The sequence below is a fragment of the Balaenoptera musculus genome, chromosome 1 (assembly GCF_009873245.2).
Source record: "Balaenoptera musculus isolate JJ_BM4_2016_0621 chromosome 1, mBalMus1.pri.v3, whole genome shotgun sequence".
Classification (NCBI taxonomy): domain Eukaryota; kingdom Metazoa; phylum Chordata; class Mammalia; order Artiodactyla; family Balaenopteridae; genus Balaenoptera; species Balaenoptera musculus.
In genome coordinates this window covers 65,362,338-65,380,051 of record NC_045785.1, presented here as the reverse complement: position 1 = coordinate 65,380,051, position 17,714 = coordinate 65,362,338, and the positions used below count along the sequence as shown (strand labels likewise).

Below are 17,714 nucleotides of genomic sequence, written 5' to 3'. Positions count from 1 at the left end.
TTGATGCTTTGTCTTACACAATTACAGTAATTATTTTCAGTGTGTATTTCAGGATATATCTCCATAGCAGAGATTGTAGTCTATACTTGACAGGAAACTGGTGCCCCTATTGTCAGACCCAAATATCACTAGATAATTTCTATGTTTTTCCTTTGTTTTGGCTTTCCCACTCTTACCTGAAAAAAGTGTAAATTATGATAGATTCTCCTGCCCTCCTCACTCCCAACACACACACTGAAATACTCTCTACCCAGGGACTAAACACCTAGAACTGCTAGAACATAAACTGCACCTCCCTTTATTTTCAACTCTTCTGTTCTCATCTATTTTATACATATAAAGCCAAAGACTGACATGCTGGGACTTAGTTTATTCAGTTAGAATTTTTATGTGGGAATTAAAAACACAGAACAGTAAAGAGCTATATTTCTTTTCTTCCCCCCACCCCCCGACCTTTTTTAATAACCCCCTTGGACTATGCCACAGAATAATTCTTCAACTATGTTGAATATTTCAGCATTAAAGTATCTGTGATTTTTAAAAGGGAATGGCTTCTGAAGTTAAAAGCACAGGCTCTGCAAGACTGTGAGCTGAGGGGGCACTCTGATACATGCTGTCATCTATCCAGTGACAGTATTATTAATATTTTCTTTTTAAAGATAATATTTGAAGACAATAAACTCAATAAATGTGCCAGGCTCTGTCTGTTTGGAAACTTGCAGATATCACCAGTGGTGTCAGTTCTTAATAGAAGCATCAGCCAAATTTCCAATCTTAGTGAGTTCTCTTTGATGAAATTACCTAGAAGAATCCAATATGACTTTAACCTGGATATATGGGGGGGGGGGAAGAAGTACCTCTAGTAGCTCAATCAAACCCCAGTAAGAAATTAAAACAGAAGGAAAATATTCATGCTGTTGATTGGTTGATAAAGTTGCATGGCCCAGGAGACACAGGAGCCTTATCACGGCTCCAAATAATGGCCCACAGATCACTGGGAACCTGAAATAAATGTCTAGTGAGGTTAGACATCACAAACGATTAGAGATAATTAGACCAGAATGATAATGACTGCAAAATCATGGATTCAGGAACTGTGTGGGGCAGTTATTTTGCTTGTCTTTCTGCCCTAAGATTGTTCCCTTACCGCTAGAGTGTTATATTACATAAGGTTTTCATTAGTCACCAGGTAGATAGAACAAGAACAGCACAATTTCCTCATGGATATGCTTTATCCATGCTTTTTATACTTGGTGGGTAAGTGTGAAGGAAAAAAATAGGACTGTGGCAGATAGGAACTGTGGTTTTTCTTGGAACAACTATTGATACTGAACTTCAGTTTACCTAGGCACAAAATTGATTCATGTGTAAAGTCCCTGATGGTCCTACTCTTTCACATGAAAATCTTAACAGCAAAAATTATTTATACTTTTTAACGTTATAAATGTTTCTATAGCCAGGTAAAATAATCAAGAATCATTTTGAATAGAAAAAAGTGTTGTCTTGCTGTGCTCATTCTGCTATGTTTAGCACACTGGCCCACTGTGTTTGCTGTGCGTTTTTTCCTCCAGTGGCCTGACTATTGCCATGCTCCTCAGTTGGATGTTTGTGATACTCCTGCGGTTCACGGCTGGCTTCCTCTTCTGGCTCTTCACCTTTGGTGTGATTGGGATTATAGCTTATGGTAGGTATCACCCTCTTAAAATCACCAAATATCAAAATAATCTTTTTCTTTTCAGTCCCCATTATCAATCACCAGAAAGCATTTTCCTTGCAGTGAGTTTAATTATTCCCCTCCAAAAGTTGTTAAATTGAGAAAAATTATTTAATTTTGCATATATTGTCTCTATTATTTCTTCTTTATCGTAGAAAAACAAAAGTGCTATCAGAAAGTTCTACTCTTTTTCTCTACCAGCCTTTGGTCTCATGCCTCATGGGTATTAAGAAGGAGGTGAAAAGAATCCCTTTTAAGTTAATGAAAAATATTTCAGACAATTTCTTTGAGCCCTTTAACTTTTCTGTCTGATCAAAGGCTAGGTCTGCATTGTTACAGAAGTGTGATTGATCTGTTTTCCTCTTTCAACTTGAACTTTTAATCCAGGTACTGTCACACATTTTAATAATTGGCCAGTACTCCATAATGAGGCATCACCCTCTAGAGGCAAGTATTCTGAATCACACATTGGATGGAAAGTTACTTTATTTCAAGGTTGAACTCTAATTATTAACTCAATCCTGCCAAATGCAGTACAGGTAAAATGCAAACACTAAAAAAGGAATTAAAGTCTCTCCTAACGAACAGTATAGCACTTACGGCAGCTTCTTCTCAGTCTTCTAATAAATGTATGGGCCAATATATGAATGTTTGAGAGGTTTCTATCCAAAAGAATGATTTCTGCTACAACACCATTTAGATTGACAATGAGATTTTATGGTCACAGATACCAAAAATAACAATTTCCTATTTTTGTCACTCAAAGAAGAAGAGCTTTAAACATGTCAGTATTAGAAACCAGCAGAATCCGCAAAATCTGTAGCTACCTTGGGTTCCAATCCCAGCTCCATAATGTAACTGGGAGATTTTGGAAAATTTTATTGATTATAAGCCTCAGTTTCCTTATCCATAACATCAGCACAATAATGGTATCTCCATCTCACAAGACTGTGAGTGTAAAATGAGACAATGAATATAAAGATCTTAGAACAGTCTCTGGAATACAGCAAACACTCAGTATGTCTTGGGATATTGTTATTATCCTGCTCGTTATCCTCATTAAGTTTCTAGACAATTGTTCACGTCTTTCCAGGTATTATTCCTTATCTGCTCCTCCTGTGCAGCTGCCCGTGAAGAGGTGGGTCAGTCTGGTAGAGGAATGCAAGAATTGCTGTCCTCTAATCTGAAACTCCCAAGAAAGCTTTTTGTCTAAAAGTCGTTTTTTGTTTTCCTCCTTGGAGCTCAAAATATCCCCTTTCCTTTGCCATCTTAGAGGTTGAGCATGTGAACAATTCTCATTGACCAGAACAAATTAAGAGATATATAGGGGAGGCCATGTAACACCATGGTTACAAATATGTATTTGGAGTTTGTAAAAGGCACAGTTCTAGAATCATCACATATTAATTGTGTGATTCTCTGCAAGTACATAGTGTCTCTAATTCATAGTTTCCTCAACTGTATAATAGGAATCTGTGAGTGTTAATAAATAATGTATATAAAGTACTTAGAGAGCTGCCTAACACATAGTAATTGTTCAGTAAACGGTATCTATTATTTTGTTATTATGCAGGAATATTATTGAGGAAAGAGGACTTGAAGCCCAGGGAACATACTTTTAAAAACAAACAAACAAACACTAGGACAGGAGTGAGAAAACAATGGAAAAATAAATTGGAAAACACTGCTGAGATTTTCACATCCACCAGTATGGAGGAATTAATAACCTGAAGGGTCCTCTTGCTATGAAATAATGGCATAAAATAGTATTGTATTGTTTTATGTAATGTATTTTTTTGATGAGCTTACCAGAAGTAAAGGAAATCTACCCAAAAGGAAAACCATTTTAAACCCACAAACTAAAATGTGGGGAACTGAGCAGGAAGCACATATGAAATTATGGGTGGACCATACCAGGGCTACAATCAGGACACTTAGAGCCAGCAGAAGAGTAGAGGGTCAGACCTGAAACTCCTGGAGTAGGTCTGGGATCCTGGAAAACTTATAAAGTGACCCCAGTTTGGTAGTACCCTTTTGTTGCCAACAGAAACAAATATAAATCCCCTCTAGATGAAAGCACCTTCAATTCAGATCACCAGGTTTCCACAGATTAAAATGAACAAACTATCAGTTGCAATCAAAGATTGCCAAACATGCAAGGAAATGGTCTTTTGCAAGAAACAAAAGAGGGCTTCCCTAGTGGTGCAGTGGTTAAGAATCTACGACACAGGTTCGAGCCTTGGTCTGGGAAGATCCCACATGCTGCGGAGCAACTAAGCCTGTGCGCCACAACTAGTAAGCCTGTGCTCTAGAGCCCACAAGCCACAACTACTGAAGCCTGTGCGCCTAGAGCCCATGCTCTGCAACAAGAGAAGCCACTGCAATGAGAAGCCCGTGCACCACAACGAAGAGTAGTCCCCGCTCACCACAACTAGAGAAAGGCTGTGCACAGCAATGAAGACCCAACGCAGCCAAAAAACATATATAAGATAAATAAATCCAACGTAGCCAAAAAACATATATAAGATAAATAAATTTATATTAAAAAAAACAAAAGAAACTATAAACATCAGATTGAGGCCTCCAAGAATTCAGATATGGATTGATACAGAACATGAGATAATCATGTATAAAATGTTTAAGAATTAAAAATACAATTAAAAAAAAAAGAAATCATCAAAAATATCCAGGCATACATGAAGATGAACCAAATAGAACTTTTCAAAACAAAGCAATACTGTGTTAGATTAAAAATTAAATTGATAAGTTAAATAGTAAAATAGAGAATTAATGAACTGAAAGATGAACCTCTGAAATAATTACTCAGAATACAGCAGAATGTGACAAGAGGACAAAATATGATTGTGTGGTTAAGAGAGATAGAGAATAGATTGAGAAGGGCCTAAAATATATCAACATATTTGAAAGGTATTGGCTGAGAATTTTCTAGAACTGATGAAAGATATAAATTCAAAGATACAGGAAACTCTAATTATACCAAGGAGAGTAAGGGAAGTGACACCCATGTCTAGTTGTACTTTCTTTTATTTGTTCAGTCAACAAATATTAGTTGAGCAGCTGCTGTGTAACAGGCACTATTCTAGGCTCTTGAGAAAGAATAGTAAACAAAAAGACAAACGTTCTAACTTTCCTGATACTTATAGCCTAAGCAAATTATCTATTAGAAGGTGATTCTTGCCATGAAAAAAAGAAAAAGTAGAATAGATAAAGGGGGATTGAGAGTATCACGGTAGGGCAAGGAGAGCAAAGTGCAGTATTAGTAGGGTAGGCCTTTTTGAGAAGAGGTCTGAGAAAACACTTGAAGGAGGCAATGGAGTTAGCCATTGGAGATAAAGGAAAAGTTCCAGACAGTGAGTACAGCTAGCGCAAAGTCCTGAAGGTGGGAGCGTGTTGAAGAAATGGCTAGAATGCTTGTGTGGATGAGTGTACTGAGTAAAGGGGAGAATAGGAGATGAGGTCATAGAATTTATGGAGGGCCAGAGACTTATAGATTATTGTAAGATCTTGCTTTTTACTCTGAGTGAAATGGGGAGGCAAGGTAGGGTTTTGAGTAGAGAAGGGATATGAAATGATGACAGCTTTAGTCCCTGTGTTGAGAAGAGACCATAGTGAGGCAAGAGAAGAAGCAATGAGATCAGTGAATAGGTTACTGCGGTAATTCATGTGCCAAATGAGGGAAGCTCAGAGCAAGGCGGTAGCAATAAGGATGGGCATATAGGTTTTTAATGTAGAACCAACCGAATTTCCTGATGGATTGAATTCAGTTCAAAAGAGAGTGTGAGGAGTCAAGAATGACTTCTAAGGTTTTAATCCAAGCAACTGGAGAGATGGAGTTGACATCAACTGAGATAGGGAAGGTTTGAGTGGAGCAAGGTTCTAAACCTTTTGGTTTAGAAAGGGGATTGATCAGAAGTATAATTTTGAACATGTTGAGTTTGAGATGTTTATTAGGCATTAAAGTGGAGATGTCAAGTAGGCAGTTGAATATACAGTCTGGAGTTAGAAAGAGAGAGTTAGCCTAAAGAAATATAGTTAGGAGTCAGGAGCACTAGAGCCATGAGACTGGCTGAGATTACCCCAAAAAATAGGTATACGTAGAGATGTTGACCAAAGACTGAGCTCAGAGGTCCTCCAACATTAATAGGTCAGGGAGAAGAGAAGGGACCAGCAAAGACAACTGAGGAAAAACAGGTTTTTTAAAAAACTAAAAGCAGGTGATGTTATAGAAGCCAAGTTAAAAAGTAGCAACAACAACAAACAACAACAAAAGCGGAGGGAGTGATAAACCATGTCATATGGGGCTGATAGGTCAAGAAAGATGAGAATTGAGAAACTGAGACTAGGCCTTGGATTTAGAAATGTGATGAGATCATTGGTAATCTGATGAGGGCAGTTTTGGTAGAATAATGAGAAAGAAAAGTCTGGTTAGAGTGGATTGAAAGAGGATGGGAGGAGAGGAACTGCAGATAGACAATATAGATGGCTATTTGGGAGAGTTTTATTGCAGTGGGGAGTAATTGGGCAGTGGATTGGGGGAAGAGTGTCAAAAGTAGAATATCTTTTGTTTTATTCTTTAAGATGTGAGAAAGAACAACATGCTTGTATACTGTTCGGAATGACCCATTAGAGAGCAAGAAATTAATCATGTAAAAGAAAGAAATTGTTGTGAAACTTCAGAAGACCAAAGACAAAAGATTTTTTTTTTTTTTTTGGCTGTGTTGGGTCTTCGTTTCTGTGCGAGGTCTTTCTCCAGTTGCGGTGAGCGGGGGCCACTCTTCATTGCAGTGCGCGGGCCTCTTACTGTCGCGGCCTCTCCCGTTGCGGAGCACAGGCTCCAGACGCGCAGGCTCAGTAGTTGTGGCTCATGGGCTTAGTTGCTCCGTGGCATGTGGGATCTTCCCAGACCACGGCTCGAACCCGTGTCCCCTGCATTGGCAGGCAGATTCTTAAACACTGCGCCTCCAAGGAAGCCCAAGACAAAAGATTTTTAAAACAACTGGAGAGAAAAGACAGATCATATACAAAGGAACAATTAGGCTGAAGCAGACTTTTTTTTTTTAATTATAAAATTTTTTATTTATTTTTATTTTTGGCTGCATTGAGTCTTCGTTGCTGTGTGTGGGCTTTCTCTAGTTGCGTCAAATGCAGGCTACTCTTTATTGCAGTGTGCAGGCTTCTCATTGCGGTGGTTTCTCTTGTTTTGAAGCATGGGCTCTAGGTGCGCAGGCTTCAGTAGTTGTGGCACGTGGGCTCAGTAGTTGTGGCTCGCGGGCTCTAGAGCGCAGGCTCAGTAGTTGTGGTGCATGGGCTTAGTTGCTCCGTGGCATGTGGGATCTTCCCAGACCAGGGATCAAACCCGTGTCCCCTTCATTGGCAGGCGGATTCTTAACCACTGCGCCACCAGGGAAGTCCCTGAAGCAGACTTTTTGACAGCAACAAAGGAACTAGAATAATACCTTCAAAGAGCTAAGAAAAAATAACAGTCAACCTACAGCTGTACACCCAGCAAAACTATCTTTCAAGAATAAGAGTAATATAAAGATATTTTAAGATAAGTAAAAACCAGAGTTTACAAATAGACATATACTAAAGGAATGCCTACTTCAAGAAGGAAAATGATTCCACAAAAATGTATGAGATGCATGAAAGAATGATGAGCAAAGAAAATGAATTGGTAAATGTATAGGTAGAGCTTAACAACCTTTGTATAAAATAATGATAATATCCAATTTTTTGAGGTCTAACTGTACATAAGTAAAATACAGAGGAATAATCAGCCTGGGGTGATTATTGAGTAATCTAAGTTTCTTGTATTTCCTTGTGTTGACTTTAGACTTGGTTAGTAAGTACACATAGTCAATTTTCAAGAGTAATTTATTCTAAAAACAGAGAAGACATCTCTGAACCAGTAGAGGGGAAAAATAGAATATAAGTAAACGAACAAAAACTGATCAATTTTTAAAGGACAAGAATTGGAAGAAAAGAAGTACAGATACAAAGTGGAACAGGAAAAGCAAAAAGTAAGAAGGTTGAAAAATAAATATAGCAATACATTAAATATAAATTTATTAAGCTCATCATTTAGAATACAGAGATTGTCAGGTCAGATTAAGATATAAATATACAAATTGGAGCTGTGCTATTTACATAAGTTACACAAAACATAAGGAAACTGGAAGTTTCAAAGTGAAGGGATAGATAAAAATATACTAGCAATCATTAACCAAAAGAAAGCTGCAGTAGCCATAATAATATCAGACAAAATAGATTTTGGAATGAAAAGCATTGCTAGGGATATAAAGGATACAATTTACTAAAAAGATATACTAATTCTAAACATGTATGCATCTAAAAATAGCCTCAAAAGTCAGAGAACTATAAGAATTAATAATAAATCAATAAATAATAAATATGGGATATAAATACCCCTTAAGGAGATATTTCAACATATCTTTCTGCTCAAATAAGAGAATAATAAGCACAGGATTCAGAATAATTGTTCTTTGGCAGGGAAAGGCAGTAGGTATGACAGGATGAAAATCTCAGAAGAAAAATTTTTATTTTGTGTAATTAGAGCAAAATTAGCATGATAAAATCTTAAGATGGGTGATGCATTCATATGTGTTTATTTTACTTTATGCTTTAAAACCAACATCTGCATTACATATACTTTTGTATGTATCAAATATTCCATAAAGCATTTTAAAAGCAATTTTTTAAAATTCACAGGGAAAGCAGTGCCTAAAAGGAAGGGATTTATCTTATATTTCTTTGAGAAACAACTGTCCTTTCTAATTTAGTTTTTTGTCTTTCCATGGGCCATACCCTCTCACCTAGTATCTAGGAAAAAAACCAGTTAGTTTACAGTTAGAGGTTCTAAAAGCTCTTTTCCTCATTATTGCTAGAACATATCCAATGGACCTAATCCAGACCCATGGGTCATTAAAATAAATAGGCCTCTTAACTCTGTTTTTTACTCCCACTTTATCTAGACCATGTGAAAAGTCATATACAGTTTGAAACACAGAGTCTTGGGGAAAATACAGTAAGTCCATGTTTGCCTTGCCTGGACACAATCTTTGATAAGAATATGCTTTTAGATAGTTACATCAAGACATTCCTTCACCATCAAAAAGATTTCACAAGGGCTTTTTTCAACTTAAATAATTTTTAAAATTTGCTTTTTAAATAGATTATATGTTAAAAGATAAAAAGTTTATACAGTGAAAATTTTCCTTCTCATTCTATTCCTTAGTCACCAAGTTTCCCACCCTGGAAGCAAAAAATATTGTATTTCTATGTATCCTCCCAGAGATACTTTATGTGTGTATAAGAAAATATATATAGTTCTTACTTCTTATATGAATTATAGCATATTTTTATATCATTTTGTACTTTTCTTTTTTCCACTTAACAAAACATCTAGTGATCATTCACTAACACTACACTTTCTCCTCTTTATATGGAAATGCAGTGTTCTACTGTACAAATATACCATAATTTTTTTAACCAGTCGCTATTGATGGACATTAAGGTTGTTTCTAGTTAAAAGGTCATTTAAAGCCAGATGTTGCCACAGTCATCCAGACAAATACTGAAAACATTTATATTGAATACAATAGCACATTTAGACTATTAGATGCACATAAAATATTTAATGTGAAATATGAATCTTGCCTTTGTAAAAATGACCATGCTGATCAATTTCATGTAGATATGTGTTATAAGTGTATAGCTTATATTTCAGAAAATAACATTTTATATTAGTCTACTTTTCTCTCCTTTTCAAGGAATATGGCACTGTTACCGGGAATACAGCAGTCTTCAGGAACAGCCAGATTCTCACTTAACTGTATATCACATCGGGATTCAGACTGATATAAGCATGTACTTTCAACTGAAACAAACATGGTTCGCATTTAGTGAGTGGATTTTAAAAACTTGTTTGTTAAAATTGTAATAACAAGAAAGCATCTTTTTGTGTAAAGGAAAATTTGGGTTGGTATAACTTGTTAAATATACTTATTGCTAATGTCATTAAAGTAAGTGTGTCTATAATAATACTAGCTACAATAAATGGAAAAGTCATTGAGGGGAATTTATTATATAATCTAGGAAAATGTTACTTTACAATGATCTCAAGCTATTTGCCTTCAACTTAAAATGGGTTGGATATAGACGTTTATAGCCATTAATCTGATATCCAAGAAAGGTATTTTAAAAGGAAAAAAATGCTTGATTTTTTGAACTTGTTTTTAAAAATAGAAAAAGGAAAAAGAAAAATAAGAAACAACAAATTTTTCATAGCAGGATTTTTAAACAACTTATTATAGAATTGGAATAATAAGTAACTGAAAAGAAATTTACAGTTTTAAATGTTTATTTAGATTCAGTTAGTTAAGGGTAATATTAAAAAAATTTTAAAAAGCTAGATGATTTCAGAGATGGCTTTAATCCTATATTTCTAGAATGGTTTTATTATACTATTCCTTGCACTTTACAGAGATTCATGTTATTTATTCAAGATTTTAAAGATGATTTATAATTACATGGTGCTTTAGAAATATTTCATCTTCATATATTGTTGAAGTTAGAGAGCCAGGGAAGACAAGTTTGAGGATGCCTGGTAAGAAGCCCAGAGGTAGCCTAAGAGGGGGGCAGTATCTTGGAGAGTATCATGATTCCGGCATGGATCCCATCACCGTAAATCTGAAAACTTAATTTTGCCACTTCACCCAAAAGTCATCAGGGACAGGCTCACAACATGCCACCAGAGTGCCTTTTTATTTGTTAAAACTATTAGGGTACTCTCTCTGTGACCAGAATACAGACATATATCCCACCTAGGACAGTGCTTTCCTGGGGTCAAGGCATATGGGGAATAAGATTACTAATGAGAAAGATTTTTAGCAGAGACCCTTGGATAGTCTTGAGAGATGTTTTCTTCAGGCTCATGCCAAGCTTGATGACCTAGCCCTGCTGCACAGAAGCCCCCAACAGATTCCTTTGTCTGCCAAATTCAGTTTTTCTCTGTTCCTTGATAGTGCTAGATCAAAATGCCAAATTCTTGCTCTTTCGGTTCCCATTTCTAGCCCCCATGCAGCTAATTCCCTTCACATAACACATTATTTTTTCAAATATGTTTCAGAAGAACTTCATTGATAGCCATTTTTTTTAACTATAAAAATCAGGCGTCTTAGAACTTACATCCTCATTACTTTTTCTGAATTTGAGTGATTCCATATCTCCTCAGCAGTCCACTTACTGTTATCTGTCATTTCTAAAGATGACAAATCTCATCCATTATGTATTGAAACCTCTAGTTTTACTCTCAGATGGATCTTAGTTACAGGTTCTATGGTCATCCCGCTGCTGTCTCTTAACGACCTTCAACACAAAAATCATTGAGATGATCAGAATCTGCCATTGGAAAAGTTGAGAGGTACTTTGAGGAAAAAACAGAGCTTGCTTTTATTTTCAAGTCTAGCAATACTTATCTTTTCTCAAATGAGTGTTAGCTTTCACAACGCATTTAGCAGACATTAATTGATTACTTGCTCTGTGTTTGATGAAATCCTAGGCACCAGAGACAAGGGTGTACGTATGAAATTATACTAATTGACAGAAACACTAAAAATATGCAGTTATACATGCAAAAATTATAATTTTTATGAGTCTGGGATTGTGTTAGGAGATGGTTCTATTCTCATTTCTATTAATTATCCCAGCCTCCTTGGTAAAGTTAGATTTATACCAGCTTCTCTATAGGGGCTTAAAAATATGTTTCTATTGTTTGCTCTTGCTCAAACAAAAGGAGGGAATATAATATATAAATTCAAAAGACAGTTAAATTTCTCTAATATAACCATTTAAAATATGTAATTTTGTAAAGGTACAAATTTAATATGCAATGTTCTTTTTCAATGCAATATCAGAACATAAAGTGACTGATATATTTCATATTCTTAAGTTTGTCCAAAGAAGATAATGATTTTAGGTTAATATGGCTATACTCCACAATTTTGGACTCAGTTTAGTTTTAAGAGAATCACATTTGCATAAAAACATAAATACATCGTTTAACTAAAAGAAGATGTAGTAGCGAGATGATACGTTACTAAGATCCTCCCACATCTCTGGGTTAACTGATCTCTACTTACTTGGAGATACTAACTGAAGTGTGATTTATCATCCGAATCTCAGTGTTATAACAATAGAATGAAATAATGAGTGCCCTATCACTGGAAGTGTTCAGACATGAGCAGAATAACTATGTAGCAAGAATGTTAGAACGGATTCTTTCATGGGTAGGAATTTAATTTAACTTTCCATTAAGTTTCTTTTATAATTTCAGATTTTGTTATTAGCAGTACTATATTTCCTTAATTTAGGATCCACACCTTTTCACTTTTTAACATCTCTGAGGTCAGGATGCATTTTATAATCAATGAATAGACATTTAATAAAGGATTTCTTTACTTTTCCTAAAAGGATATTACTAAATTGAAGGCATGTCTTAGAATTGAGGAAATATAGTAATTAGGACTGTTTGGCTTTAAGTAAAAAGAAACAAAGGAACAAGCTGGAGGCAAGGCAGGGGTATTTATTCTAAGAATATAGAAGTGTCTCACCAAACTCAAAGTAGCAGAAAAGCAGCTGGACTTTCAGATGTATGTGGATCCAGAAAACAAAAATCCAAAAAGGAGCCAAGATTTCCTCCACTTGCTCTCTTTCTTTACACATATACATTTTATTCTTTCTTTGAAGGTTCACTTACTTCACATAAAGATGGGTTTTACACAGTTTATTAAATGTGTATAACTCTTAGTTCAAGAGGTTTATAAACTTCAATTCAAAACTGAACTAGATTCCCTTAATTCTAATTCTGAGACTTTTATGACACAACTTGGGTTGGGTTTACACTCTGATTTCATCAATGGCAGCCGTGATAGGTGGAGTGTGAAACTTAAAATGTGGCATCTCAGAACCCACTCCGTCCATCAGCAAGATCAATTAATTAAGAGGCATTGTGAGTGGGGAGGCAGCCCAGAATTTTTCTTCTGTAATGATTCTCTTACTCAAAGGAGTGAAAGTGAAAACATCTAAAATAGAGTTGCCTAAAGCAGCCCTTCCTTCCTTCCATGCCTATTTTCTCATTTCTACCAATGGTGTGAAATGTTTCCATAGATAAAATGAAGCCTGTCCAACTGGGTTGTTTAAACTCTAGCTAAAAGTTTTAATCTAGATTTTTTTTTTAGCGTTTCTGGGAGGTTTTGAAAGCGAATTTCTAAAACTGGCATTTTTGGAGAGGTAGCACTGCTTAAATTATGAAGTGTCAGAATTGGCAGAAATAATCATGAAGATCAGTCCTAACTTTTGCAGAGAAAGTTTGCTTTTTGGATTGATTTGCATCGCACACTATTTTTTTTTTTTTCCCTGTTTAAAGTGATAATACTCTGCATCCTTGAAGTGTTCATCATCCTCATGCTGATCTTCCTCAGGGACCGAATCCGCATCTCCATTGCCCTGCTGAAGGAGGGGAGCAAGTAAGGCCTTGATGGAGAAACTCATATACTGTATATCAATCAGTCATATCGGTCACTGCTTATTTGTAGATGCCCCAGACTATTTTCTCTTTAAGATGGCTTGTTAAATCTGCTTTCCATTCAAGAAGACTTGTTCAAGTTCAGACTCTGCCACATATTAAAAACTTCATGCTAACAAATCTTTCAAAATCCCCAAACCTCAATTATCATAGGGTAAAATAAAGCTAAAACCTGTGTATTCTATGCACTAGCACTTTTTTTTTTTAACACCAAATATATGTTAGGAGGATAACTTATGTGAAAGTAAGTGAGAAAGTGCTATATAAAAGTTAGTTATGTTATATTATTCCCATACTGAGTCATATGTTAATATTAATGGTTGAGATCATTTGCAGAACTTTAATTCACCATAACTCTATAAAGTCAATTATGTGCTCTTGCTAGTTTTGTATAAGCAACAAAATTTGCCAGTAGACAGAATAATTGGTCCTAGCACTACCAGACTATACGTTTTGTATCTACAGCTCTCAATTCAGGAACATTTTATACCCAGAGCCATTTGTATTTTAAAATGCTATAGAATAAATACAGTTTTTCATAAAATTCATGTTGTGAGGTAATAACATCTACAGTTTCTAAACTATTCCAAAAGGTCACTTGAGGATAATACTTAAAACTTTTGAATAATGCATGGAAACAGCAAGGAAAGTGTTACTACAAAGTAACATGTTCTCTGTTTAGAACGATGGAAACTGAGGTGTTAATGACCAAGGACAAAATTATTTTAAATAGTCTTTAAGGATTGTTTTAACAAAATCATCATCTATAATAATAATAGTGCCACCTAAAGCCAGTGTTTGAAATAGTTAACAAGCAGTTTGTTAAATTAAACTCTCTCCTTCCCACAATAACTGAAGCCCTATCATTAGCCACTGAAAACTACTGATTTGCTGGGTTATTTCTTAAATAATATGATATTGTACAATTCATTTATCCCACTGCTATGCCTCTAAATGTGTGTGTGTGTGTTAAAGGGCAATTACTACTGTGACTGGTTAACAATTTTTTTCAAGGGAAAATAAGAGCTGGAATAAATGGGCGTGAGAATACAGGGTAAACATAGGCATGCCCAATAATTCACTCAACAGCAGTGTCTGGGGAAAAGAGAGAATAGCATAGCCCAAATAGTGAGGTGGAGAAGGTAACAAATACAAAAATGAATCTAAAATGTGTCAATGCATTAGGAGTGGAAATAGTTCCATCATAGTTCTCAGTGGCTATATCAAACAGCATAGGGTTAATTCAGTATCATATGCTGAAAAGATTATAGGGCAACTAGGATATGAATATTTTAGAAACCATATCTTAGGAGGAAATATCAAAAGAATTACTACCCTGGAGAATAAAAGAATAATGAGTTACTTGAAGGGTTGCTGTATGGAAAAGGTGGTCATTTCTTCTCCAGAAGGTAGTGGATGTGAATTACATGCAGGCAGATAAGGAAGAACTTTCTAATACTTTGGTTGTTAAGAAAATAGAATAAGCTGTGTCATATAAAAGTAAGTTCCTTTCACTCAATGAGATCACCAGAGACTAATGAACATGTTTTGAAGATAGTTCAGAAGGGATTCTTAAATTAGGGATGGATTCTCACATTTGATCAGATGATCTTCAAGGTCCTCTCTAATTTTAAAAGTCTAAGGAAAAGGGAGAAATACCATGATTATAATGCATCAAATATTTATGCGTCAGATAGAAATAACCAAAGAGGAGAAGGTTTGGGGAACTTTTGGCAGGAATCAAACATGAGCATTGGAAGAATGCCTCTAACTTGCTAAACATGAATAAATAAAATTTTAAAACCAACTAAGTATACACCAGCAAAAAAGAGCTGATGGTTATTACCACTGTTCTTAGAATGAATTCAGTCAAAGGCTTATTTCTAGTTCTAACAGATAAAATTTTAATTGAGAAATTATAACTGGATCATTTTCAGTTTCAACTATTTGTTTTATTTTAGAGCCATTGGATACATCCCTACTACCTTAATTTATCCAGTTTTAACTTTCATTTTCCTCTCAATCTGCATTTCCTACTGGGCTGTGATAGCAGTGTATCCTTTGGTAATTGACCCCTTCAAACCTCAGGTACACACTACTATTCAGGAACTAGGAGTTTGTGTCTGTTTCCATCCGGGAAAGACTAGGAACATCCTAAAGATATAATTGAGATGATGATGATGATGATGATGTTGATGATGATGATGATGATGGTGATGATGATGATGATGGTGATGGTGATGATGATGGTGGAGATTATGATTGCTAAGCTCTAAAAATGTTTCAGTGTACCAATTGAATTTCCCCTCAGATAGGTCACATGGTACATTTTGTTTTATTTTGTCTTCACATGTGGTACTCCTCCTTTGCAATACGTAAAAAAATCTCTTTTTATATTTCACTGTTTTTAAGGGGCCACTCAGTGCAGCTGACCCATGTTATGTTACTCTGGGTCTGAAAATGAATGAATGATTAAAAGATTAGTTTTTTGAAATTAATCTTTCAGTGGACTTTTGAGTTATTTGCATTACTTTCTTGTCCATTTACTTTCAATCTACCAGCAAATAATTTATCCTTAATAGAGTTCACTCAGTTACTTGGCTACATCAGGGGTACCTATATACAAAGTCACAGCCCCAGAGGGGCAATGTAAATATGAAAATAAAACCTGTAATCCAGAGGTAAGTAAAAGAAACTCTTTTATTTATTTCAATACAGAACTCTACTGTATTTCATCTAGCAGTAGTGGTAGGAATCATCCTGAAATAGAGACCATGTGCATTGATGAGGATCACTGTAGAGAAGGGGAGGGTGGGTCAGGTGTTAGCAGGAGAGCACTGAAAACGGTAGGCAGAATATAGAGAAAGCACTGCTATTTCCTGAGCTCACTTGTCCTGTCATATACCTAAGAAGCAGGCACAGTCAACAACAACACTAATAAATGTGAAATTATAGTGGATGCAGACTGATGAACATACGATGGAAAAATGAGGTACTTTCCAGAGCTCATTAAAGAATTGTATAAAGTGATGTTATAGAAAATAGAAATAACAGCAGAAGCTAATAGGAACAAAGCAAGATATGCAATTGGGGGCCACACAAGAGAAGGCAAGGAAGGTATTATCTTGGAATAGCACTTAATATTATATTATTTGTGTTTTGTGTTTTTTTTTCCTGAGTGCAGATTTTTAATACAACTGAAATTGCCAAAGCTTGCCCTGGGGCTCAGTGTCATTTTGCTTTCTATGGTGGAAAGAGCCTGTACCATCAATATATCACTACCTTCCAGATATTCAATCTATTTATCTTTCTCTGGCTTATAAATTTTGTCATTGCATTGGGTCAGTGTGCCCTTGCTGGTGCCTTTGCTTCTTATTACTGGGCCTTGAAAAAACCTGATGACATCCCACCATATCCACTTTTTACTGCATTTGGACGAGCCATAAGGTAAGTTTCACACTGAAACCTCCACCTATCTTCCCAGTTATGTTTAGTGTGCTTATAACTCAATCTTGTGCTTATAATTCAAGTGCCAAAGTACTTGAGGTCAAAGGTATAATTCAAGATTCATAGATGTCCACTGGCTTTGTCTGGTTTTATAGCCACAGTTTTATAATCCCTACCCAGGCCAATATCCTTCTAAAAGGTTACTGGAGAGAAGAAGTAGGGGAGGGCACCAAATTAAAGATCAAGGACTAACTTGTTTGTGTTTCTTCATTGCTCAGCTCAAACATAAAATCATCATAAGATGACAGGCTATTGGTATCATTTCTGTAGATGAAGTACAAAACGGATGTATATGGTTTAAAATCCTCTATGGAGACCTTTGTCAATCTGAATAAGAGAGTATAAGAAGCTCTTTCCTATCAATCCTTCTGCAGATCCCTTTTACCAATAAAAATTAACTAACATCCTTTTAGTTAATAGTAAAAATATTTTAACTTTTATTCTCATTTTATCTTTGCCCAGATATCACACAGGATCCCTAGCATTTGGATCTTTAATTCTTGCAGTAGTTCAAATGTTTAGATTAATCCTAGAATACTTGGACAAACGTCTTAAAGGTAAGATTCCATAATTCATCTTTTCTCAGACTTCCTGACTTCTGTGAATAGAATAGATTGGGTCAGGGGGTTGCGGGGGACATAATGACTGTAACTTGGACACAGTAATAAGGATGGATGTGGTCAGATTGGGCAGATGTTTGGAAGGAAAAGCCAATAGGACTTGTTGAGGGATGGAATATGGTGGGGGGTGGGGAGAGGAGCAGTGGTAAAATAGAGTAAAAGTGTGTGATGCTATTTACTAAGATATGGAAACCAGTAGAATGAAATTTCAAAGAAGAGATTTAAAACTGTGTTTTTGACGTGTTAA

At 35.7% G+C, this 17,714-nt stretch overlaps 1 protein-coding gene across 2 annotated transcripts in view; it reads left to right on the top strand.

Moving 5' to 3' along the window:
- Positions 1 to 17,714, top strand: part of SLC44A5 (solute carrier family 44 member 5) — a 353,266-nt gene that overhangs the window by 309,518 nt on the left and 26,034 nt on the right. For both annotated transcript variants that reach the window (XM_036830780.1, XM_036830772.1), the window contains exons 10-16: positions 1,572 to 1,684; positions 9,526 to 9,657; positions 13,182 to 13,281; positions 15,302 to 15,394; positions 15,934 to 16,021; positions 16,525 to 16,787; positions 17,310 to 17,404. In XM_036830780.1, coding sequence (XP_036686675.1) covers positions 1,572 to 1,684; positions 9,526 to 9,657; positions 13,182 to 13,281; positions 15,302 to 15,394; positions 15,934 to 16,021; positions 16,525 to 16,787; positions 17,310 to 17,404 — 884 coding nt within the window. The remainder of the gene's footprint in view (positions 1 to 1,571; positions 1,685 to 9,525; positions 9,658 to 13,181; positions 13,282 to 15,301; positions 15,395 to 15,933; positions 16,022 to 16,524; positions 16,788 to 17,309; positions 17,405 to 17,714) is intronic.